General features: G+C 34.9%; 1 protein-coding gene across 1 annotated transcript; it reads right to left on the reverse strand.

Moving 5' to 3' along the window:
* Nucleotides 1–865: 865 nt before the first annotated feature.
* On the reverse strand, nucleotides 866–7,818 carry LOC132155706 (monocarboxylate transporter 2-like). The gene is made up of 4 exons (XM_059564421.1): nucleotides 7,463–7,818; nucleotides 6,164–6,307; nucleotides 3,212–4,048; nucleotides 866–1,472 (listed from the first exon to the last, which is right to left on the reverse strand). The coding sequence occupies exons 3-4, from the start codon at nucleotides 3,906–3,908 to the stop codon at nucleotides 1,297–1,299; spliced, it is 873 nt and encodes a 290-aa protein (XP_059420404.1). The 5' UTR covers nucleotides 3,909–4,048; nucleotides 6,164–6,307; nucleotides 7,463–7,818; the 3' UTR covers nucleotides 866–1,296.
* Between the last annotated feature and the right edge of the window lie 13,443 nt (nucleotides 7,819–21,261).

The raw sequence follows: 21,261 nt of genomic DNA on the forward strand, positions 1-21,261 counted from the left end.
ACAGTGTTTATAAGACAGGATGGCTCAGGTCACAGGAAAGGTCACTCACATTTTAAAGTAACAGAAAACAAGTTAAATATAACAAAATAATGTAATATAAGGGAAAGTCAAAACTGTGCATGTGAACAGACTAAAATGTGAAGAATTTTTCATTTGTATGCCATTGAAGACCCTATTTGTCTCGCATATTGATTTTTATTTCTGTTATTTTTTTTTTTAGTTTGGAAAGCCATTAATCTGTGATAGACACAGACCAGCATGAATAAAACACATCAAAGTGCAGATGTTGGGAACAGATTATTGTTAAAATACGAGAGATGAGAAATTTGCTTTGATATCTTATAAAGAGTTTGGCTTTGAACGGTTACTGTTTCATCACACTGTATAAACAGGCAAGATACAGACACTACTGTCTCGTGTGGTTTTCTTCAGCAGTATGTGCTTGTGTTTTCAGTCTATGCGTTCTGAAACACATTTATCTCCCACAGATCCAAGCTCAACCTTTTTCTAAATTTAACTAAATGCTCTTTAATATGTTTTCTTGTTTTATGCTCTTTTAAAAGTGCACTCAGTATCTCTTATGTTGCACTTACTGATGTGACAGATGCTCCATGTAAAATAAACAGCATCTATTAGGCTGCTTTAATTTAATATGATTTTAAGCATTTGTAAAAAAAATATATGTATATGTAAAAATTAAAAAGGGGGGGGGGGGCTTGCAGCCATTTATACTGCATTTCCCTTTTCTCACCTGCAGAGGGCGATAAATGAGAATGTTTTCTGAACTGTAGGATTTGTGTGACATCCAGTCATCCAGACCTGCAGATTGCACTTTGAAAAAAGAAAAGAAAAAACCTTTCAAACCCAAATTTCAATTAGTGTAATTTTGGACAGACTGAATAAAATACATACATAATGTCATACAAGAAATTGCAGCATATATTGTTTTTGACAGCATGTGATCATCTTTGGCTGTAGCTAAACTAAGTCAGCTTGCATTAGTCTATTAAGGCAGAGCCCATTTTCCAGAGCAATAGATCTGATGAATCTGCTTGCAATGGTATCATTATAGGACTACACTAAGAAGACTTCCCAGAATCCATCAATTACTTCATTTAGGTGGGAAATGTCTGTTCACTCAGCATCATTAAGAGTGATTTTTTCTTCAGGAATGAACAGAAAGTGCATGTCAGCAGCATTAGCCATGATGTCAGTTTCACCACTTTTGACAGTCATCTCTAATTATAATCTCTGCTTACATGGGTGCATGTGAAACATAACAAATTATGCTGTTTTTCATATCCCTGTGTCCTCATGTCCTTTCCCGTTCTCCAAGTTGATGTCTTTTCCCTTTTCTGTCCCATTTTTGTTCATCTGCTGTAATACAAGCAGAAAGAGGGCAGAGACTAGAAGAGCCACACCTGCCATCAGAAAACCAGCACCATAGTCACTCATTTTGTCTATGAAGATTCCTGTAGAAACAGTAGAAAATAGGATTATTTCACTGAAAGCAGTAGTTCAGCATAGTTTTAGGTGAACTATTCAATGACAAGGACTGAATTAATGCAGAAAAATAAGGCTTAAACTAAAAAAAAAAAGGAAATTACACGTAAAGGTCATTCATATATGCAAACAAATCGTTAAAATAGAACCACAATCTAAGAAAAAACCTCTTATCTGGTCACATTTTCTATTCAGTCATAAAAAGAAAAAAATGTAAGTAATATTGAATATGCCGTTGTTATTAGCCCGCAATTAAAATTCAAATGTTTACATCATCTGAGCAAAATGTGAGGGTGCTGCTTGCATGCAAAACTCGCCGCAACATTTCTAGCATGTTGTAGGTGGTTGCAAGGGCATTTGTATGTGGTTCCAATAGGATGTTCTGGGTGGTAGTTTGTGCATAATAGTGACGCTTGCTCAAGCACCACTAATTTGCCCGCAGTTGTTCGTGCATGATCCCACCTCACGTTTTCAGGCCAAGCTGCTTTTCTGAATGCACATTTGCCTGTACATTTAAATGATCAATCAATTAAAGCACCAAGGAATAGAGCGCCTGTGAAGTCAGTGACGCGGTGATCATTTGAGTCATCTTTTATAATGCCACAGTAAAGCAGTTTTCCAACCCGATTAAAACTCACCGAAAAAAACTGCCACAGAGTTAATTTATGGTGTAATTACACAGCCGGTTATGGAGCCCAGCAGACTACACTCTTAACCTGTAGTGCCTAAAATAAAGGCGCTCCTCTCTTCCTAAACATTAATCTGTGCTCTACTATTTAATGGACTAAAAACCCAAGAGATTCATTTGAAGTACATTAGTCAGAATACAGATATAGACATAGTTTTGGCAGTCAATGCCTTTAAATAGACAGATGAGTTTTTTCTGGATGATTTAGTGTTGAACTGCCTCTGGTGTGGGAAAGGTTTTTGGCTGCTTGTGGTGCTATATTTTGGCAGATGATCTTGAGAGAAAAACTGCTGGGTAAGAGCAAAATGTCATTATCTCAACATTACAAAACTATCTATTTGAAGTTTCCCTATCAGAGCTTATCGTCAAGTAATCAATTAAGGCTACAGTATTATATACAATGTTGTTCAGGGCTGGTTGTTTGTTTGTTGATTTATTGGCCACTTTTGTAGAGCTACGCTGATGTATTATCACACTAGCGTTTGTGATGCGTTCTACATTCTGAGCAGCGGGCACAGAAAAATTACAGCCAATGAAACCAAATAAATGGTTTGAATTTGGTGAGGACAGTCAAAGTGTGGCCTGCTGTTGAAACAGGAAAAGCCATTTATGCAGTGACCAATAATCCATGAAATTAACACAATAGCCAAATACATTTATCTGACAGGCAATGCTTTATGGACAGATACAGTAATATAATATTACTGTAAATTGAGTACTGTCAGGCATTAATGAGAAACCTCATCAAAGAATTATGTTTAGGAAAGTGTGTGCATTAGGATGACTGATAAAGAGCTTTCAACATACTGTACAGTAATGTAACAGGACATCTTGTGACTGTACACTATCAGATTATAGAGTATCTTCAGCAAGTAATTTGTAACAATATTACTTCATAATTACACACAAACAAATAAATAAAGCAACACAAAACAACAACAACAACACAAATATAAAATAGTATAACTTTTCACTGCTTAGGATAGTCACTAGTGACCATATTTCTTTTAAACATCTCACCTGCCAAAGGTGGTCCAAGGAGGCCACTGCTGCTGCGGATGAGCATGAAGAATCCCAGTGCGCTCCCAAGCCTCTCCACCCCCACCACTTCCGCTAGTACCGTGATGTGAATTGCCACAGTGGCACCTAACACCAGTCCGTAAGCCGAACTGAACAACGCTAGCTGGGTGAATGTGGTTGCTAATGGGCAAAGCAACAGAACAATGCCCAAAAGAATCACTGTGACAATCAGTTGATGGACTGTCTTCACCAGCTGCAGATTAGCCACCCACCCGAAAAACACCCGTCCTAACAAATCTAGCACCGCAGAGATGGACATGAGAGTAGCCGCCTGGTACTCTTCCACTCCTTGACTGTGGGCGTACGGCACCAGAAAGAGAGATGGAGCAAAGAAGCCGAGAGCAGCGAAGACACCAAACACTGCGTAGACCATGAAGCGAGCATTAGCGATAAGCGTGTAGTCCATGAAGCGTATTATTTTGACCTTCAGTGGATCAGATTTTTTCGAGTCTGACTTGTTATTTAAACTTTTAGAGTCTGTGTTAGTTTGCTCCATCTCATTTTCATTGTCCTCTATGAGCTCTTTAGGAGGAATGTGTCTGTTGAGGGGTCTCAGAAGAGCTCCGCACAAACACAAGTTGAGCTGCAGAGCTCCCAGGATCAGCATCGCTCCCCTCCAGGAATACTGTTCCACCATGAACTGAAAGGATGGGGTGAGGATGAAGGTAAGGATGCACTCTCCTGCGCTGACCAGAGCGTTGGCCACAGGCCGTCACTTTTCAAAGTACCAGCCCAGCATGGTGACAGTAGGGGTCCAGGTCAGGGCGTAGCCAAATCCTGCAGAGGACGAAACAAAAAAGACTTTCAGAGAGCAAAGTTGGTGGATATAGATGAGCAAGCATTTATTCTTCTGACAAGTCATTAATTTTATAGGATAAAACATTGTTGAAATGTACAACAGTATTACAAGATTATATTTATTATGACCATCTAGTAACCAGTTTTGGGGGTAACGTAGTTTGGGGAGTTACGTAATCAGATTACTTTTTTCAAGTAACTAGTAAAGTTACGGATTACTTTTTAATTTACAAATTCAGGAGATTTAATTTAATTTACAAAAATCAGGAGTAAAATGTCACTATAGTTCTAGAATAAGCGAAAATGCATTAACTAATGAGATTAATGCATTAATCTCACTAACAAAACAACAACAACAACAGATTAAGTATTTGTAATGATAAAAGACTTCCTAGTCATCGGGAAGAAGGAGGCGGGAACCGGCGGACAATCAAAGGACATTTTAATAACAAAATAAACACAAAACAGCGCACCAGCCCCTCACGGACGACTGATGCACACAAAATAAAAATCAACACACAACTAAAAGCCCAGGCCTGGTCCTCTCTCGTCCTTCACTGTCGTCGCTCCAGTTTTATATCCTTCCATCTCCTACGTGGGACTCGAGACCGGCGGTGGGCCGCAGGTGCCACTGATTTGCCCAATCACTGCCGGCCTCACTCGTGTTCCCACGTCCCTCGGCCCCGCCCCACTCGCCACAGTATTGCTCAGAATGAATAAAAACAGCGAAATGCAACTCAGAATGTGATGCAAACCAGCAATAATTAAATGTTAAACAGCACAAATATCTTTTATGTATTTAATCCCATTTTATCAACCAATGTCTTTGGTGCTGACCTTCAATGACACAGTTCAGCCATACTAATAAGCAACAATTACTCTAGATAAACATCTGTGCTTCTTTTTTTTTATTGCTGAACTATGTTAAACTTTCTTTGTAAAAGGGCTTTTACGTTTTCCAAAAAACATACCTTTTTCTATTAAAAACAAACAAGCAAGCCCTGCCCAGATTGAAAAAGTAATGCAAAAGTAACTTAACTTATTACTTTCCATAGAAAGTAACTAAGTAACGTAATTAATTACTTTTTTAGGGAGTAACGCAATTTTGTAATGGATTACTTTTAAAAGTAACCTTCCTCAACACTGCTAGTAACACTGAAAGACTGAATACACATTCATTTTGAAACATTGTATTGCCACTGGCTTCACTAGGTTTTCCCCATATAGAAATCATGGGGGCCTTCACCAAAGAGATTGTTATGAGCCTCCCAATGCCTCTGGGCCCCTTGTACTTAGTTCCCCTTTCCCCAACTAGCGACGCCTCAGCCATGCAAAACTGCTATCATTAAACTTAACCGGTAACTTGTGGTACTGCTGTAACTGCAGATTAAACACTAGACTTTTAGCATGACACTGAGCCAGTGCTGCGATTCAAAAGTTTGGGGTCATTATGTTTTAACAATTTTTTTAGGCTGCATTTATTTGATCAAAAATACAGTAAAAACAGCAATATTGTGAAATATTATTACAATTTAAAATATCTGTTATCTATTTGGACATATTTTAAAATGTAATTTATTTATGTGATGCAAAGTTGAATTTTCAGCATCATTACTCCAGTCTTCAGTGTCACGTGATCCTTCAGAAATCATACTAATATGCTGATTTAGTGCTTAAAAAACATTTCTTATCATTTTAAATGTTGAAAAAGTTGTGCAGCATAATATATTTCTTTCTTTCCTGCTTTATTGGTCAGACAAAATCAGTAAAGTTTTTGTGGCTTAGATTTTGTGCAAAATAACATTAGTGTAAAAAGATTAAACAAGTAACACTAAATGCACCAGTAGTTAAAAGTTATATTTTATCTCTTGGATAAAATCTTTCTCTCTCTCCTTCTCTTTCCCCCTAGCATTTTGCTGTTTCATCATATGGTCTGCAGTGTTCCTAAATCTGAATAAGATCCAATACAGCTGCTATAAATGGCTAATGACCTTTTCAAGTTGTGAATCCAAATTGAAACATTGGAAGCGTGAATGTATGTGTGCAGGAGCAAGTGGGGACAGTCATATGCTCCACTGCTGGTTGTGCTCCTACCTGTAAGGAACCCCACAGTGATGTACAGCTGTAGCAGATCCTGGGAATATGACCCTGCCACCATCCCAATGCTGCTCAGCAGGCCCCCCACCATGACCACTGGCCGATGGCCGAAGTACGCGCTCAATGCAGAGCCTACGGGGGCTGAATCACAGACAAACAGGAAGTACACAGTCATGACATACTGTACCAGCAGGAGCCAAGTGCTCTGTCAGCCCCAGTAATGCTATCGTACTGGGAGACAGAGAAATGTAGGGTAGAACACAAACTCGTATTTGATTTCTAGTCCTTTGCTCTGTTAGATTTATTTCAGCCACAGAATATTTAAAGTCTGATGGTTCAGAGAACATGAGCGTGTCTCTAACAAATGTTACAAGATTAAAGCGAGCTTGTGTGTTGGCATGCATCTAAATCACAAATAAGATTAGACAACGAGTTTTTCACAAATCACATCTTCATTGTTTGCAGCTTAGATTTTGTGTAAACATTTTGCAAAATAACTTCGGATTCAACTATTAATATTAAATAATAATATTTAAATAATCATAAATAATTTGAATAAAAATTATTAATAAAAAAAGGATAAGTGAACGTATGTTTATATGTGTTGAGATGCAGCGAATAAAATCAATTTTTACAAAATCACATCTTCATTTATAGCCAAAGTTTGCAGCTTAGGTTTTGTATTGCGCAAAATAACATTAGTGCAAATAGATTAAAAAGGGGATATTAACAAATAATACTTAAATTATAATATATTTTAAAAATAAAAACTGATTAATAAATAAGAAAATAAAAGAAATATTTAACAAATATTAAAAGATTACAATGATCGTGTGTCAGTATGCATCTTAATTATAAATATCATAATGAATAACATAACCATGATCAAGTGTTTACCAATTGACATCTTAATTATTTTGTTTTAAGTGTTTACAGCTTAGATTTTGTGAAAACACTGCGCAAAATATCATGAGTGCAAATGATTCTTATAGTGCAAATAATACTTTTTGAAAATGTTTTATATTAAATAAAACATAATATTAATATTGAATACTTTTATATTTTTAATTATTAATAAATAAGAAACTATATTTTATAAGAGAAACACAAGTTTATATTAAAAGGTTACAAGCTTGTATTATCAAGTGTGACAATGAGTTTTTACAAAGTCACATTTTCATTTTGATATTCACAAACAAATCAGTCTCAGTCAGCATATGTCCATGTATGACATTAAAAGGCAAAGGTGAACGTAGAGGGAGCTCCCTGCTGGTTGGAACTTTAAATGGCACATACCCCCAAAATGTACAGCTGCCACAGAGATGGATGTGATCCATGAGCTTGCAGTTGCTGTGGTTGCGAAGTAGTGGTGGATTTCAACGAAGAACACGCCAAAGGACTTGATTACACCGAATGTCAGACCAAAGACAAGGAAGGTGGAAAGCACTATGAACCAGCCATAGCCTCCATCCAAGGGACCTGCAGGCTGAACTGTTCGTCTCTTCCTTTGTAGGTCCATTGGAAGCTCAGGAGAGAAGTTCAAAGCATTATCAGCAATCTAAAAAAGAGATACAGCATACATCAGACTATTTTATATCAATGGAAATGCAGAAATCCACACTGCTTTGTCAGCACTGATGTTTTCCGAGCCCAGTAATGAACCAGTTGAACATACAGTTGGAATTGATGGTGGTCTCTTTTGTTATCCACATAGGGGTGTTTCCTAGAGCAGCTGACATGTTGGTCTGTCCTGTTTTATAGCCCATGTGTTTATGTAGTGTTTTGCAGAGATATTAGCATGTCATGCAGGACAGTGGTTATTAGTTAGGACAGGTAACATGACATGAGACTACAGAATACAATGTAGAGCAACACAAACACTCATTTCAATAACCATCACATATATGAAATATTTAACAATAACTGTTAAAGAGGGGCATTCTGACCTCCAGTATTCATGTTAATTTTAAAGTGTAAGCATAAGCCATTAACAGATTTGCTTAATATTACATTTAAATATTGCTCTGTAAATATTCCCTTCTTTTTCAACAAATGCAGGCTGTTTAATCAAGATCTATTTTCAGAGTGAAATGTAGTTTTTCAAAAAATATTAAAACATTATTTCACATAATACTTTTATCATGTAGCAACCATTTAAAACACAAAAAGGCACCTTATTTTGAATCTAATCACAGCTGAAGGGGGTGCAGGGTCATTATACAAACATGATCTTACTTCTCATGCTGTCTGTCAGCTGAAAAGACTCCTCATTTCCACTTCCATGTTCTGCCTGGCTTATCTTCAGTGACACTGCATATCCATACTACTTTACACAGAAATACAAAGGTCAACACAGGGAACAAGTAGGAAGGGGGAGGTAACTGGTTGGCTATAAACTATTTCATATAAGAGGGAGAGATCTGGGAAAAGAAAGAAGAAATTGTATTATTATTATTAAATATTAAGTAACAAATGTTATTTTTTAATTACTATATTATATTATATTATATTATATTATATTATATTATATTATATTATATTATATTATATTATATTATATTATATTATATTATATTATATTATATTATATTATATTATATTATATAATATAATATACCTGGTACAAAATAATGCAATATGGATTGGCTCACAGTGTTATTAAAATTCTTTGTTCCATAATAACTGTGATAAATTATTGTTTCCTCTTGTTCCTCTATTTTAGAGCATGTAAAGAGAGTTTATCTTGTTATGCTGCTCGAACGATTGAATGATCACTGGATCTGAGCATAATTAAGCTGTTCTGTAAATGATTTACTGTGTACAGTAATGTCCATAGTACATCATTCTCCAGAGCATAATAACAAGATGTGTTGAAATTAATAATTACATATAAGCTAAGTCATCTTTATATCCCACCCTGCTAGCTTACATTTCAACAATGGAAGCTAGAAGTGTGCATCGTGTGATAAGTCAAACATGTAATTTATAACTGAATAAACCTGAATACATTAGTCAATACTAATGAAAACAATTTCTAAGGATCAGATAGAATAGAAATATGTTTTGTAACAATTGCACAAGAACTGAAAAAAAAAGTTGACTTTTTTTTTTTTTTTTTTTAATAAACTCCAATATGGAACGTAATTCCTTTTCATTTCATTCTAATTCCTTTTTATCCACTAGCTCACAAAATGACTAGTATGGTAATAGTAGGTTTGTGAAGATGAGATGGGGGGTTTTGGGGTAACCATTTGACCTCCAAAGAATCTGATATGCTGTTTGCGACTTCAGGACTCAACAAATGCGTTTCAAATTAGCATCTTTTTTTTTTTTTTTTTATCGGGGTGCAAACCTGTAATCTTGGACTTGAACTACTAAAAATATTTCAACTAAAAATTGAGGCATAAACAGTACTTTACCCTGAGAACCATAAGCAGTTCAGTTATAGCCTGAATCTCATCTCTGAGTTCACTGATTGATGCTTGATCTACACTGCTCAGAGCAGAAAACCAAAGTGTTTTGAAAAACAAATTAAAAGGAAGCTAAATTAAATAAGCTCGAGGGCCAATAAAAAACTTGTTTCATTGATGTTCTCCCTCTCTCTCTTTATGCATGTAAAGTGGGAAGTGTTTCCTAAAAGGAATGTTTAATTGTCAAATGTGCATAAAAATGGCCAGCTTCAGATTCATTCTGCTGTAATTTTTGGCTTCTGGACAGACACTTAATCACTATTCATTATAAAATAGATAAGTAATATTACAGGTGAGAAATATTACAGAAACACGTGTTGAGCTTCCAAGCAGAAGAACCAAAAGAACATTGTTGGTGCAACATTACTGTTTGTAGAGTGGCAGTACGTTGGACAAAAATATGAGAAGTCAGTTAGCATACATTAACAAGGTATGATAAATAAAGCCAACATGAGTCCAGGCCAAGGATCATGGGGAATGTAGTCATTAATAGATGGCCAAGGACAAGAGGGGAGCAACCTCTGGAGGAGCTTGTGGGAACTTTGACATAAGCAGTCACATTCTCAAAACAAAACTGTTCCTGAGTGCAATAAATATAAACTACCATTCAATTTGTGGTCAGTAAGAGATTTTAATATTCTTTTTTTTAATGTTTTTAAGTAGTATTTTATGCTCACCAAAGCTGCATTTATTTGATTAAAAATACATTAAAATATTTTTACAATTTTAAATAAAAAAATTCTATTTAAAAATTTAAAATTTAAAAAAATATTAAAATGTAATTTATTCCTATAGGCAAAGCTGAATTTCAGCAGATATTACATTAGTAATCACTGACTACCTCATACTGAACAAAACCGGTTTTGGCTTGTGGTTGAAACAGCAACAACGACCACAAGGTTATAGTCTCCCCACATCTTCAGCAACAACTTCAGTACTTTCTATTCAGCAACCCTGCTCCTGTGTGATGTCTGGGTTTTATGTAAAGACTTTTATGTTCATCGTTCACCAGTGTTTCATGTTCAAGACTGTGAAATGGATCCAACTCCTTTCTTTCCCACTGTAATGTGGCCCAGGTTAACAAGTGGAAATTGTTGCCATTCAAACTCAGCACATTGACCAGCTGGTACGTAAACCTCTTTCCAGAGACCATTGGCATTATTGTGTATTGTCAGTAGGGGCATCGCGATATACCGGTATTGACAATAACCGTGATATTCAAAGCAACAATTATCGATATGTTTATTTAGTCTGTGACGATATACTGGTATTAACGATAACAGCAATACTCCATCGCCAATACCTGGTTGAGCTTCCAGGTGGCAATACTGGTGGGAAACATTATATTAACCTGCGGTTTTCTTTGTTCATATATATAAGTAAAAGGTGATTATTTTAATAAGTTTTCTTTACTGGTCGTATTTATGTATTTGTAATCAATACAGCCTGTGCATATACACTTTATTTCTTTGTTCAAATCTATTAACAGTTACACGATTAAAACTGATCTTGAAAAACTGAGCGACCACATTGCTACATTAAATTCTGTAAAATGTTAAGTTGGTCGCAGTGCCATGCACTTAATGGCTCATCTGAGGTCATTTTTCAATAAGGTTCATTAGTTAACATTATTTAATTACATTAGTTAACATATATAAACAAAACAAATAATAATGAACAATATTTCCACAGCATTTATTAATCTTAGTTCATGTTAATTTCAGCATTTACTTTTGTTAAAATCACAAGTTGTGTTTGTAAACATTAATGCACTGTGAATTAACATGAACAATGAATGACTATATTTATTAACATTAACAAAGATTAATAAATTGTGTGTATTGTTCATTGATCATTCATGTTATTTAATATATTAATGTTAACAAATTACATCTTACTGTAAAGTGTTACCATTATTATTTATTCATCATAATGTTGAACTTGACAATATTTTCTCTCTTGATATTTCATAGGAACTGCAAAGAAGACGGAGAAAGCCAGAGTCTTGTGCCCTGCATTTATCAGTATCCTTATGCTCATTGGGTGAAAAAGAAAAACTCAATAAACAAAGTAAAAAATTATTTGATTGATATCTCCCCCCCCCAACCAAGGTTTCTATAGATATCAAATATATTGATATCGTGAATTCTTATGACGACAATAACCATGATGTGAAAAATCGAATATCGTGACAGCCCTAATCGTCAGTTTATGATTATATAAATTGCATTAGATTTTATACCGCTGATATCAGTTAATAACAAATAATCTGTCAATTTATTTGTTGAATGTAGAATAAGGTTTTCCAGGAAACTTAATTTTAATCTTTCCATAAAATAACTTACATAGTAACATCTAAATCAGTCACTTGCATCTATAATTCTTTGCACTTTATCCATTCATTGTACCCATTTAGTAGTTGTTAGTTACTCTTGTCTATCATTTTGTTAATTAAACCCCTTTTCCTATATCTGTGTCTTCTTTGTGTTGATAATTCAGTAAGAGGCTCTACAAATTAACAATATCTCTAAAATCCAGACCAATATCTGTCCAATCCAGATTGGTCAGACTGCAACTTCCTCCAATTTATGTAATTCTTATTTATTCAACAATATTCCATGATTATCAAGGTGAAATTCCTGACTGGTGCCCAATAAAATAGTATGACCAAAACTAAATATTAATAGTAATTTTTAAGCCCAAAGCCATTACACTGTTGGTGCTACTTAAATCTAAAATCACTACATTTAGTGGTGCCCTGTTCAATATGCTGATTTGATTCTTAAGAAACCTTTATAATTATGTTTAATGTTGAAAATGTTGGAACCATTGGAAATGTTTTAGAACTATTTCATAAATAGAAAGTTCATAAAAACAACATTTATTTAAAATAGAAATCTTCTGTAACATTATAAATGTCTCTCACTTTTGATCAATTTAATGCATCCATGCTGAAAAGAGGTATTCATTTCTTAATAATAATAATAAAAAAAATCTTACTGACCCCAAACTTTTTAATGGTATTTCTTAAAATATAAGCAGAAGGATAACTATAACAATAACTATAGAGAATAATTATTTTGGTTAAACAGCACTAGGTTAAATAACATACGTTATACTCACGTGATCAGCTGTAACGTAAAATGTTGCATGTCATGTTTAGAGCTTCATAGGTTGGAAGTTCTCTGACTAATTGCTGATCCAGTCTGGGATGAAATCCAGTTAAAAAGATCTTTAATATCCAATCACCAGCTAGCTAGTTATCAATGCAGTGCCTGATTTTTTACACTCTGGACATGCATCAGACCACCCTTGCTCAGCAGACCTTGGCATCTTGATTAATGATTTCATATTTTAGATATGAATTTCGACCAGGCTCTTAAGGTAAAAACTGACAGTAACTTAATCAGACTAATTTTCAAGTTACTGGCTATCACAGCTGGGATGAAACAGCTTTCAGATTAAGCTCTCAATCTCTGGGTGCTGTGACCTGCAAGGTGTTAAACAGAAGGTTAGCATTAGCCGAGCTGAGGATCATTCATCATAATAAGGTCTTTTTAACCATTATCATTCTCTGGTAGGATGAGAATGTGAAGACACACAACATGAAACTAATTAGATGACATGGATGGACAGGGTACGTTAAGTATTAATAATGGTTCAGAGCGATAAGATGCATAATGTGGGGTGGAATGACATGTTGTGAAGTTGAAATTTATGTTTTTACATTGTCATTGCTAGAAGGGCATTCCCTTCTGGCAGTGCTTCCATTTCAGTGGCTTTCACCCAAAAAGCACAGGTGTCCCTGCACTTACACAGATGGTTTTGTTATTGATTACAAAACCTGGGTATCACAAAAAGATGAGAAGCCAGCCATAAAGGAACTCACTGGAACATAAAGATCATCTAAATGACAATTCCACTGAAATCGATTTGTTAGATGACTATCTCTGAAGCTTGTGATACGATACAAAGCATATTCTTCCAGAACAAAGACAGAATGTACATTATTTCTTTCTTGAATACAAAATTGCAGGACAATTTTTGGAGATATATCAATGTAAATGAAAATGAGGTGTTGCTCTTTCAAGTAATACATTTCTCTCTTTTTTTGGATTAGCTGTCCCTCTAGAGAGAAGCAAGCTTATCATAAAATGAGACTTGAGACTGGTTTAGACAGACATGGATTCTCATTTTTGTGAATTTAAACCATATTGGCATTTTCAAAATCATTTCTATATAGTTAGTATGTCAGGTTGGTGCGCTTTCAAAATGAATTGAGAAATTTAATTCGGTTCCAAACTTGAATTAAATGTAAACAGAAGTAACAAACAGGAAGCACAATTTTAAGGACATTTTTAATTGAATGAAATGCATGTATCTACTGTAAATGAAAGCTCTGTTGAGCATGTTCCCTATTTAAATTCACATGAATTTGAAGGGAGGTAGTTCTTAAATGTAAGGTTTTTTTCACATCTTCAAAAAAAAAAAAAAAAGGTTGAATTTGAAGAGAAATCTGAGGACTGTTGAATATTTGCTAATAATTACTATGCATATGTGTTTATGCCACTAACACTGATTCTATTTTGTTGCTTGCATCTTTAAAAGGTGTGACTTTTATAGATACAGGTGCCCCTTTTATTGTCATGATTATGTTTTGGTGTCCATGGTGACCATCTGTGCTCCTGAAGAGGATTTGGTGTTACAGCACTAAAAACATCCCTTCCCCCCTTATCTTTACACAGCTTAGCATCACACTCTGATGGAAAAAATAACAGACTTAAAGACTGAACTAACATATTCTGTCCTAACATGTATATTCAGTAGAAAAAGCAAGAAGTCTTACCTGTAGCCATCAGGTGTGTTGTAGCACTGAGCCTCTGGTCTGCTGTGATGATGTCAAAACTCCACAGGTTAAGTAGGACGATGAGGAAAAGGAGCTTATGTAAATGAGACAGAAGACAGAAGGGTTATTATATCTGAGGGTTACTATGGCTGTATATTCAGAATACTGAGTAATGTAAGAGTTTGATTTGCATGTGTTGCTTACCATCCAGTTCAAGCAGTGTAATTCCAGGCCTGAATTTGGGTGGAACATTTTCACTGTACTTTATAAACAGCAACTAGAAGATTTCTGCACATCTCAAAGGTTTAGTTTAATATAGAAGAAAGTAGGTTTAACAATGCTATTCTGTATGTATTTTGGATGATCAAACCCATAAACATAATAACAGAAGAAAGTATTTTGAAATAAAATATGATGATAAAATAAAAATGAAAAAAGTAATACATTATTAAAGATATTAATAATGGAGTAATTTGATTTTAAAAAAGTTGTTTAAAAAATTACCAATGGCTTTGTCCGGATTTTATGTGACACTATTTCAAGGAGAATTTTGAGAAGGCACAGAGCAGCCTTGATTCAGCTGTGTCACTTCCGAACTTAGTATCAAAGTTTTATTACTGTGTAATGCACTTCTGCACTTCTGAGCAGCAGTAAACAGTTTGTGCAGAGACACTTAAATGCCACTTCAGAAGTGTTTTTTTTTGTGTGAAGAAAAGGTGTGTTATTTATTTATTTGTTTCTTTGTTTATTCATGCAAACAATTTGTTTAAATCTAAATAGTCCATAAATGGTTGATATTTTAAATGTGAATTTTACATTTGTTTAAGCACGAATCTAGAGATTATTTTAAGGGTGCTCTTTTTTTTTTAACCATTGATTCATCACTCTGGAGTTCAGTCTCACCATCTGCCCTGCATCACAGATAGCACTCAAAGCCCAAGGCATTTCAATTTACAAGAGCACAGAGAGATTTAGTCAACAAAAAATTACTATATGGCCAATCAAAATCTGTGGACGTGTGCACACGCACATGCATATTTGCATGCACTGGTAAACTAACTGAAGATGGTGGTTTTCTGTGCATTTCCGACCAAGCGAAATGAAGGGCTCATCAGGGGCTTATTCACAGTCTGTGCTGATAGTATGGATGATTAAGATTCAATCCAGCCTTGCCACACCTGAGAGGACACAGTCTTCTTCTACTGCTTTTCCATAGCTCTGGATTGATCACAAATTACACTGAATATCTAATATAAGAAGGAAGGAGGACGGGGGTACAATTACAGTCCAACTGGACTACTTTCTTTTCTCCAACCATCGTTATGTTTGAAGAAAAATAGGGCAGTCAAACTAGTGGTTCGACAAATTCAGTGGCATATGGAGATCCATATGGACAAGTTTTTTTTAATGTTTTTGTGGCATTCGATTTCTTGGTTTTAGGCAAGCTAACATCTGGCACAGATCCAGAGTGAGACTTGAAGATACAGTGATGATATCTCTGCTGGAGCTGTGCAGGAGAGATGAGAGAAAGGAAATGAAAACCAGTTCTACAAGTATGATATAAGACTAGTGACTGAAATCAAATGGAAGGACAAGACAACAGTAAAAAAAAATTTGTTTCTGTGATGTATTGTAGTTTATTTATGTAGTTATGTTGAATAGACATTACATAGACATTATGAAGACAAAACTCAAAATTCAACTTTTGAATATAGAAAGACCTAAATTGCTATAAATATATATATATATACTGTATAATTGCAAAAGATGCAAAAGCCTCTAAGTGCCATTTGAAATTTTCTTCTAAAATTAGCATGTTTATCAGTATCCTATGTTTAGGATACTGAACATACTGATACTGAATATATATATATATATATTCTTACTTTAAATCACAATAAATAAATAAGTATTGATTGTCATTTTTTAATAGCACAAACCATGCTCAAATCAATATTTCACAGTTTGCTTCTATCAAACGAGTGATTACTTTTTTTAACTTAAATGGAAAAATGAAGGTAGTAATAAAAGGTAGTTTTATCAAATTTGTGTAAAGAAGAGTGTAAGAAACCAGACCTGGGGAAAGGTGATTATAAATCATAAATGAAATCATCAGTCCATTTGTCTTTGGACATTTAATGGATTCATCACCATCCTTCATGAGGTCTGATAAAGCTCATTAATACATTACAGTCAGAGTCACATAACTGATGCAGGGACATTTCTACATTCCTGGACTTGACATCACCCTGGTCATCGCGAATAACTCATTCCTGTCTGTGGGCTATTTAGAGTGTGCCGTGATCGATTGGTTTTAGGATGTTAGAAGTTGGAACTAATTACCCATGGTGATGAGATGATAAATGTTGCCCTTTAATCTGCCCTTAAAGACAGTAATCATCAGTGTCCCGTATCTGCCTTCTTATCTCTAGATACCAGGTTCATCTCGGCCCTCCACCTGTCTCTCTGATCTCTCTTGTTCATGCATGATTCCACCATCATCAGCCTCTGTGGAACATCAGAACAAGTTTGTATCATTAAAGCAATTACAGCCCCTCCAACAACCAGAACAGCTACTAAAGGCATAATTTACGACTCTTAAAACTTTGCAGTGTGCATATAGAATACACCTGTATGAAATGAATAAATGTATGAACTACTACTTTTGCTAAAATGTGCAGTTTACAACAGAACACACTGCAAGGAATATATTTATGGAATACAGTGTATCCCACAATACAATGGACTCCACCTAACCTTCTATTTCCAAAATAACAAATTACCTAAAAGTAAAAATATTTTTCCACAAAAGTTAGGTTAAAACTGCAAAACACCTGAATTAAACATGCAAATTGTGACAACAGTATAGTGTACTGTACTATTGTACTATTGTACTGTACTATTTAACATTATATAATGCATTTCACATATTTTAAAAAAAGCTTTGAGTATGAATAGCGCAGTACGCAGTAAGCTATTACTTCACTCCGAACATAGCCTTTGACATCCAATCTGTTTATAGGATGATATACAGATAATCAATATAAGTTTATGCATTTCAAGCACCAGAGATGAAATGCAAAGCTTGCTAATAATGTTGCAATGCAGTGAAATTATGACTTAACAGTAATTATATAGTCAGTATTTTCTGTTTGTTACATTTACTTGATCACATTAGTATTTACTAGCATTATTTATTGACTCTCTCAATCTATTTCTGTCTCAAATGTTAACTACACCACTTTCCTGTTAAAGAGTAATAAAGAAGAACAAATTCTGCTGTAATCACCTAAAAGCAGACATATAAACTGTATTAGCAGTAAGTTTCTTTAGTCTAATAGACAAAGCATCATTTTTCACCACAAAATATTAAGAAAGTCAAGTATATCGGTTTGTCTGTAAAATGGAAAGCTTGTTACGATTCGGACTCTGACACAGTTTGATGTTGGTGTCTGAGGGACACAAAAATACACTTTATACCTGAGCAGAACATCAAGCAGACCTCAGTAGAACACCCGCTACACAAGTGGTACATCTGATGGCAGGAATAAGAGCCATCATGCACAAACACCTGCTTAACAGCCTGAGAAGCCTGAATAAGAAAGAAAATTTAAAAAGCATCATCACCCTCTTTATAAATAGTAAATATATAAATAGTACATTGCATGGAGTACATTGCAGCTATAGGCTTTTTTGTGTGTACAGTGAAGAGTAGAAGGCCCATTGACTTCCATAGTAAGTACATTACTGTAAACATAACATTTGCTTTTATAAACTGATGGATGAGCAGAATTTATATTCTATGGAAATCGAACCTTCATTTAATATTTATTGTTTTACTCCACCTTGTTCTAGGTTCTCCGGATGATGAACAATGTTCCAACAAAACACATTTACAGTAGTAGTCTCTCTTTGATGAGAGAATGAGACTCATGCTAGAACATAGGGATGTTTATGGATGGATTTTATGATCACATCATGAAATCCAGCGAGTTCATTAGCTGATAGCACATCTCATGGCATCCTTTAAATGAATCTGACTTAATCTGTATATGAATGAGTGCTCTAATTGTCCCTTCTTCTCTTTCGCTCTGCTTTGTGTGGGGTATAAATAATACATGGATACTCACTCTGAAAACCCTGAAAACATCTCCTCCTAGAGCCTTTGATTCATTTTTAAAACTTTGCCTTTAAAAAACTACGAGGAATGGCTCCAATCGCAGCTGTCTGTCAAAGACACTGAGGTTTCTAATGTTCAATAAACCTCAGTCTACACTAGAACTACTGCAATGATGACATTCATGTGATACAGAGAAGAGGAATGCTTTAACTTTCTAAGCGAGACCTTTTCCAGGATTTCATCGCCACGCTGCAGTACGTCTATGGTCAAGCTGTCATCTAAGATTAATGGGTAGCTTACTGCTCCATTGAGGCTCTTACCATCATGACAGATAGAGGAAAAAAGAATGACACTGTGTCGTAGCTAGGAGCAATGCAATACATTTATAGCATCAAGCTTTTTGTCTGTCCACAGGGAAAGGAAAAAAGCTGCAGTATGTGACAAGTCAAGCAAAACACATTTGATACTTGATATACAGCAGGATTTTTGACCACTTTGAGACAGATTTTACTTAATCTCATCATGCCTGGTTAGAGATGTTTGAGGTCATGAGGTTATGTCAAGTTCCATCACAAGGCACTCTTTCTTTAATCTATACTATACCACCTGAAAAAAGCAGTGCTTTTGTTAAAACTGCTTAAAATGAGATTAGGCAGTGCATTCTGGGTATTTCAGTTTATGCTGTATATCAAGATCACTATAATGTCAGCCAAAGTTCACAAAATCAAATCCATTTACAAACAAGTCAAACAGACTGACTGACAATGCCTAATTATGACTGTCATATAAAAAAATAAACTAAACATGGAGAACTCAATCATCTGTTTCCTTTATCTTTTAAGAAAAAAGCATTAAAATGACATTTTTGACGCTTCATAGAATCTTGAGTCATGGTCAAGTAATGAGAAAATTGTGAGAAACATAAAAAGATATAATTCTGAACACCATAATAACTAATGATATCAGTAAAATCACAGTTTCTGCACTACATTTCAGTGTAAATGAAGTTTTGTGAAATATCATCAAGTTGCTGTTATTGAAATATATAAGAACATACAATATATATATATATATATATATATATATATATATATATATATATATATATATATATACAGTACAGACCAAAAGTTTGGACACACCTTCTTATTCAAAGAGTTTTCTTTATTTTCATGACTATGAAAATTGTAGATTCACACTAAAGGCATCAAAACTATGAATTAACACATTCATTATATATGGAATTATATACATAACAAAAAAGTGTGAAACAACTGAAAATATGTCATATTCTAGGTTCTTCAAAGTAACCACCTTTTGCTTTGATTACTGCTTTGCACACTCTTGGCATTCTCTTGATGAGCTTCAAGAGGTAGTCGCCTGAAATGGTCTTCCAACAGTCTTGAAGGAGTTCCCCGAGAGATGCTTAGCACTTGTTGGCCCTTTTGTCTTCAGTCTGTGGTCCAGCTCACCCCTAAACCATCTCGATTGGGTTCAGGTATGGTGACTGTGGAGGCCAGGTCATCTGGCGCAGCACCCCATCACTCTCCTTCTTGGTCAAATAGCCCTTGATGCCTTCAGTGTGAATCTACAATTTTCATAGTCATGAAAATAAAGAAAACTCTTTGAATGAGAAGGTGTGTCCAAACTTTTGGTCTGTACTGTATATATATATATATATATACATGTGGACATCTGTGGACTACTTTATACCTGTCAGAAAAACATGACACAATCATAACAATAAACCACACCTATACACTCTGAAATGTTAAAATTCTCTCTCTCTCTCTCTCTCACACACACACACACACACACACACACCACACACACACACACACACACACACACACACACACACACACACACACACACACACAATCATTGACCTGTTGCTTAGACTGCACTGTAAATTGATTGACTTGAATACTTAAGAACTATAATTTAGGTTAACTACACTAGGAAAACTAAAAAAACTACTTACCCATTGAAGTTACCATCAAGCATATCTGACAGATTGCCTCTTAAACCCTCTTTGATGCTTTCACTGATGCCAGAAGAAGACACGTGCCATATAGATATGACCTGTCTTGATAAATAAAGGCATATGATACATAATTTAAGCCTTCCTCAACAAGATTTCTCAGTAAGCACTGTGGTAAAAAGCATCTTTATAGGAGCTTCCCCCCATTTAATGCTGTTAAAGGGTGCAGATTATTGCAGGTTATTAAGTTCAAATGAATTTTTACTGCAATAGAATTTGTTTTATCAAAATGGTTAAGAATATGGTTTTCTCTTTCCGGTTGTATTACATAACAGTTTAGGATCAGTGTTATGTGAACATGAATTTAAGCACTAAACATTGGGACACCAATTACTCAATGACCTGCAATACAGTTTCAGTTGTGCATTAAATGTTGTGCATTTATCAACAACATCACAGTAGAGAATTACATGGTATCATTTGTTCATTGTAGCAGTACCATTATTAAATATTCTTATCCTCCTTTTTTGAAAAATACGGAGATCACATGATGACATTTCTAGTATAATATACAGAAATTGCTGATTATCTGGTTACTTAGTGGACTGAGACACACCTAGACCATTTGAGACCTTAACATGTCTCTGCTTGTGTCTATCATGAAAGAAAAAGTGA

The sequence above is a fragment of the Carassius carassius genome, chromosome 13 (assembly GCF_963082965.1).
Source record: "Carassius carassius chromosome 13, fCarCar2.1, whole genome shotgun sequence".
In the NCBI taxonomy this organism is placed as follows: Eukaryota; Metazoa; Chordata; class Actinopteri; order Cypriniformes; family Cyprinidae; genus Carassius; species Carassius carassius.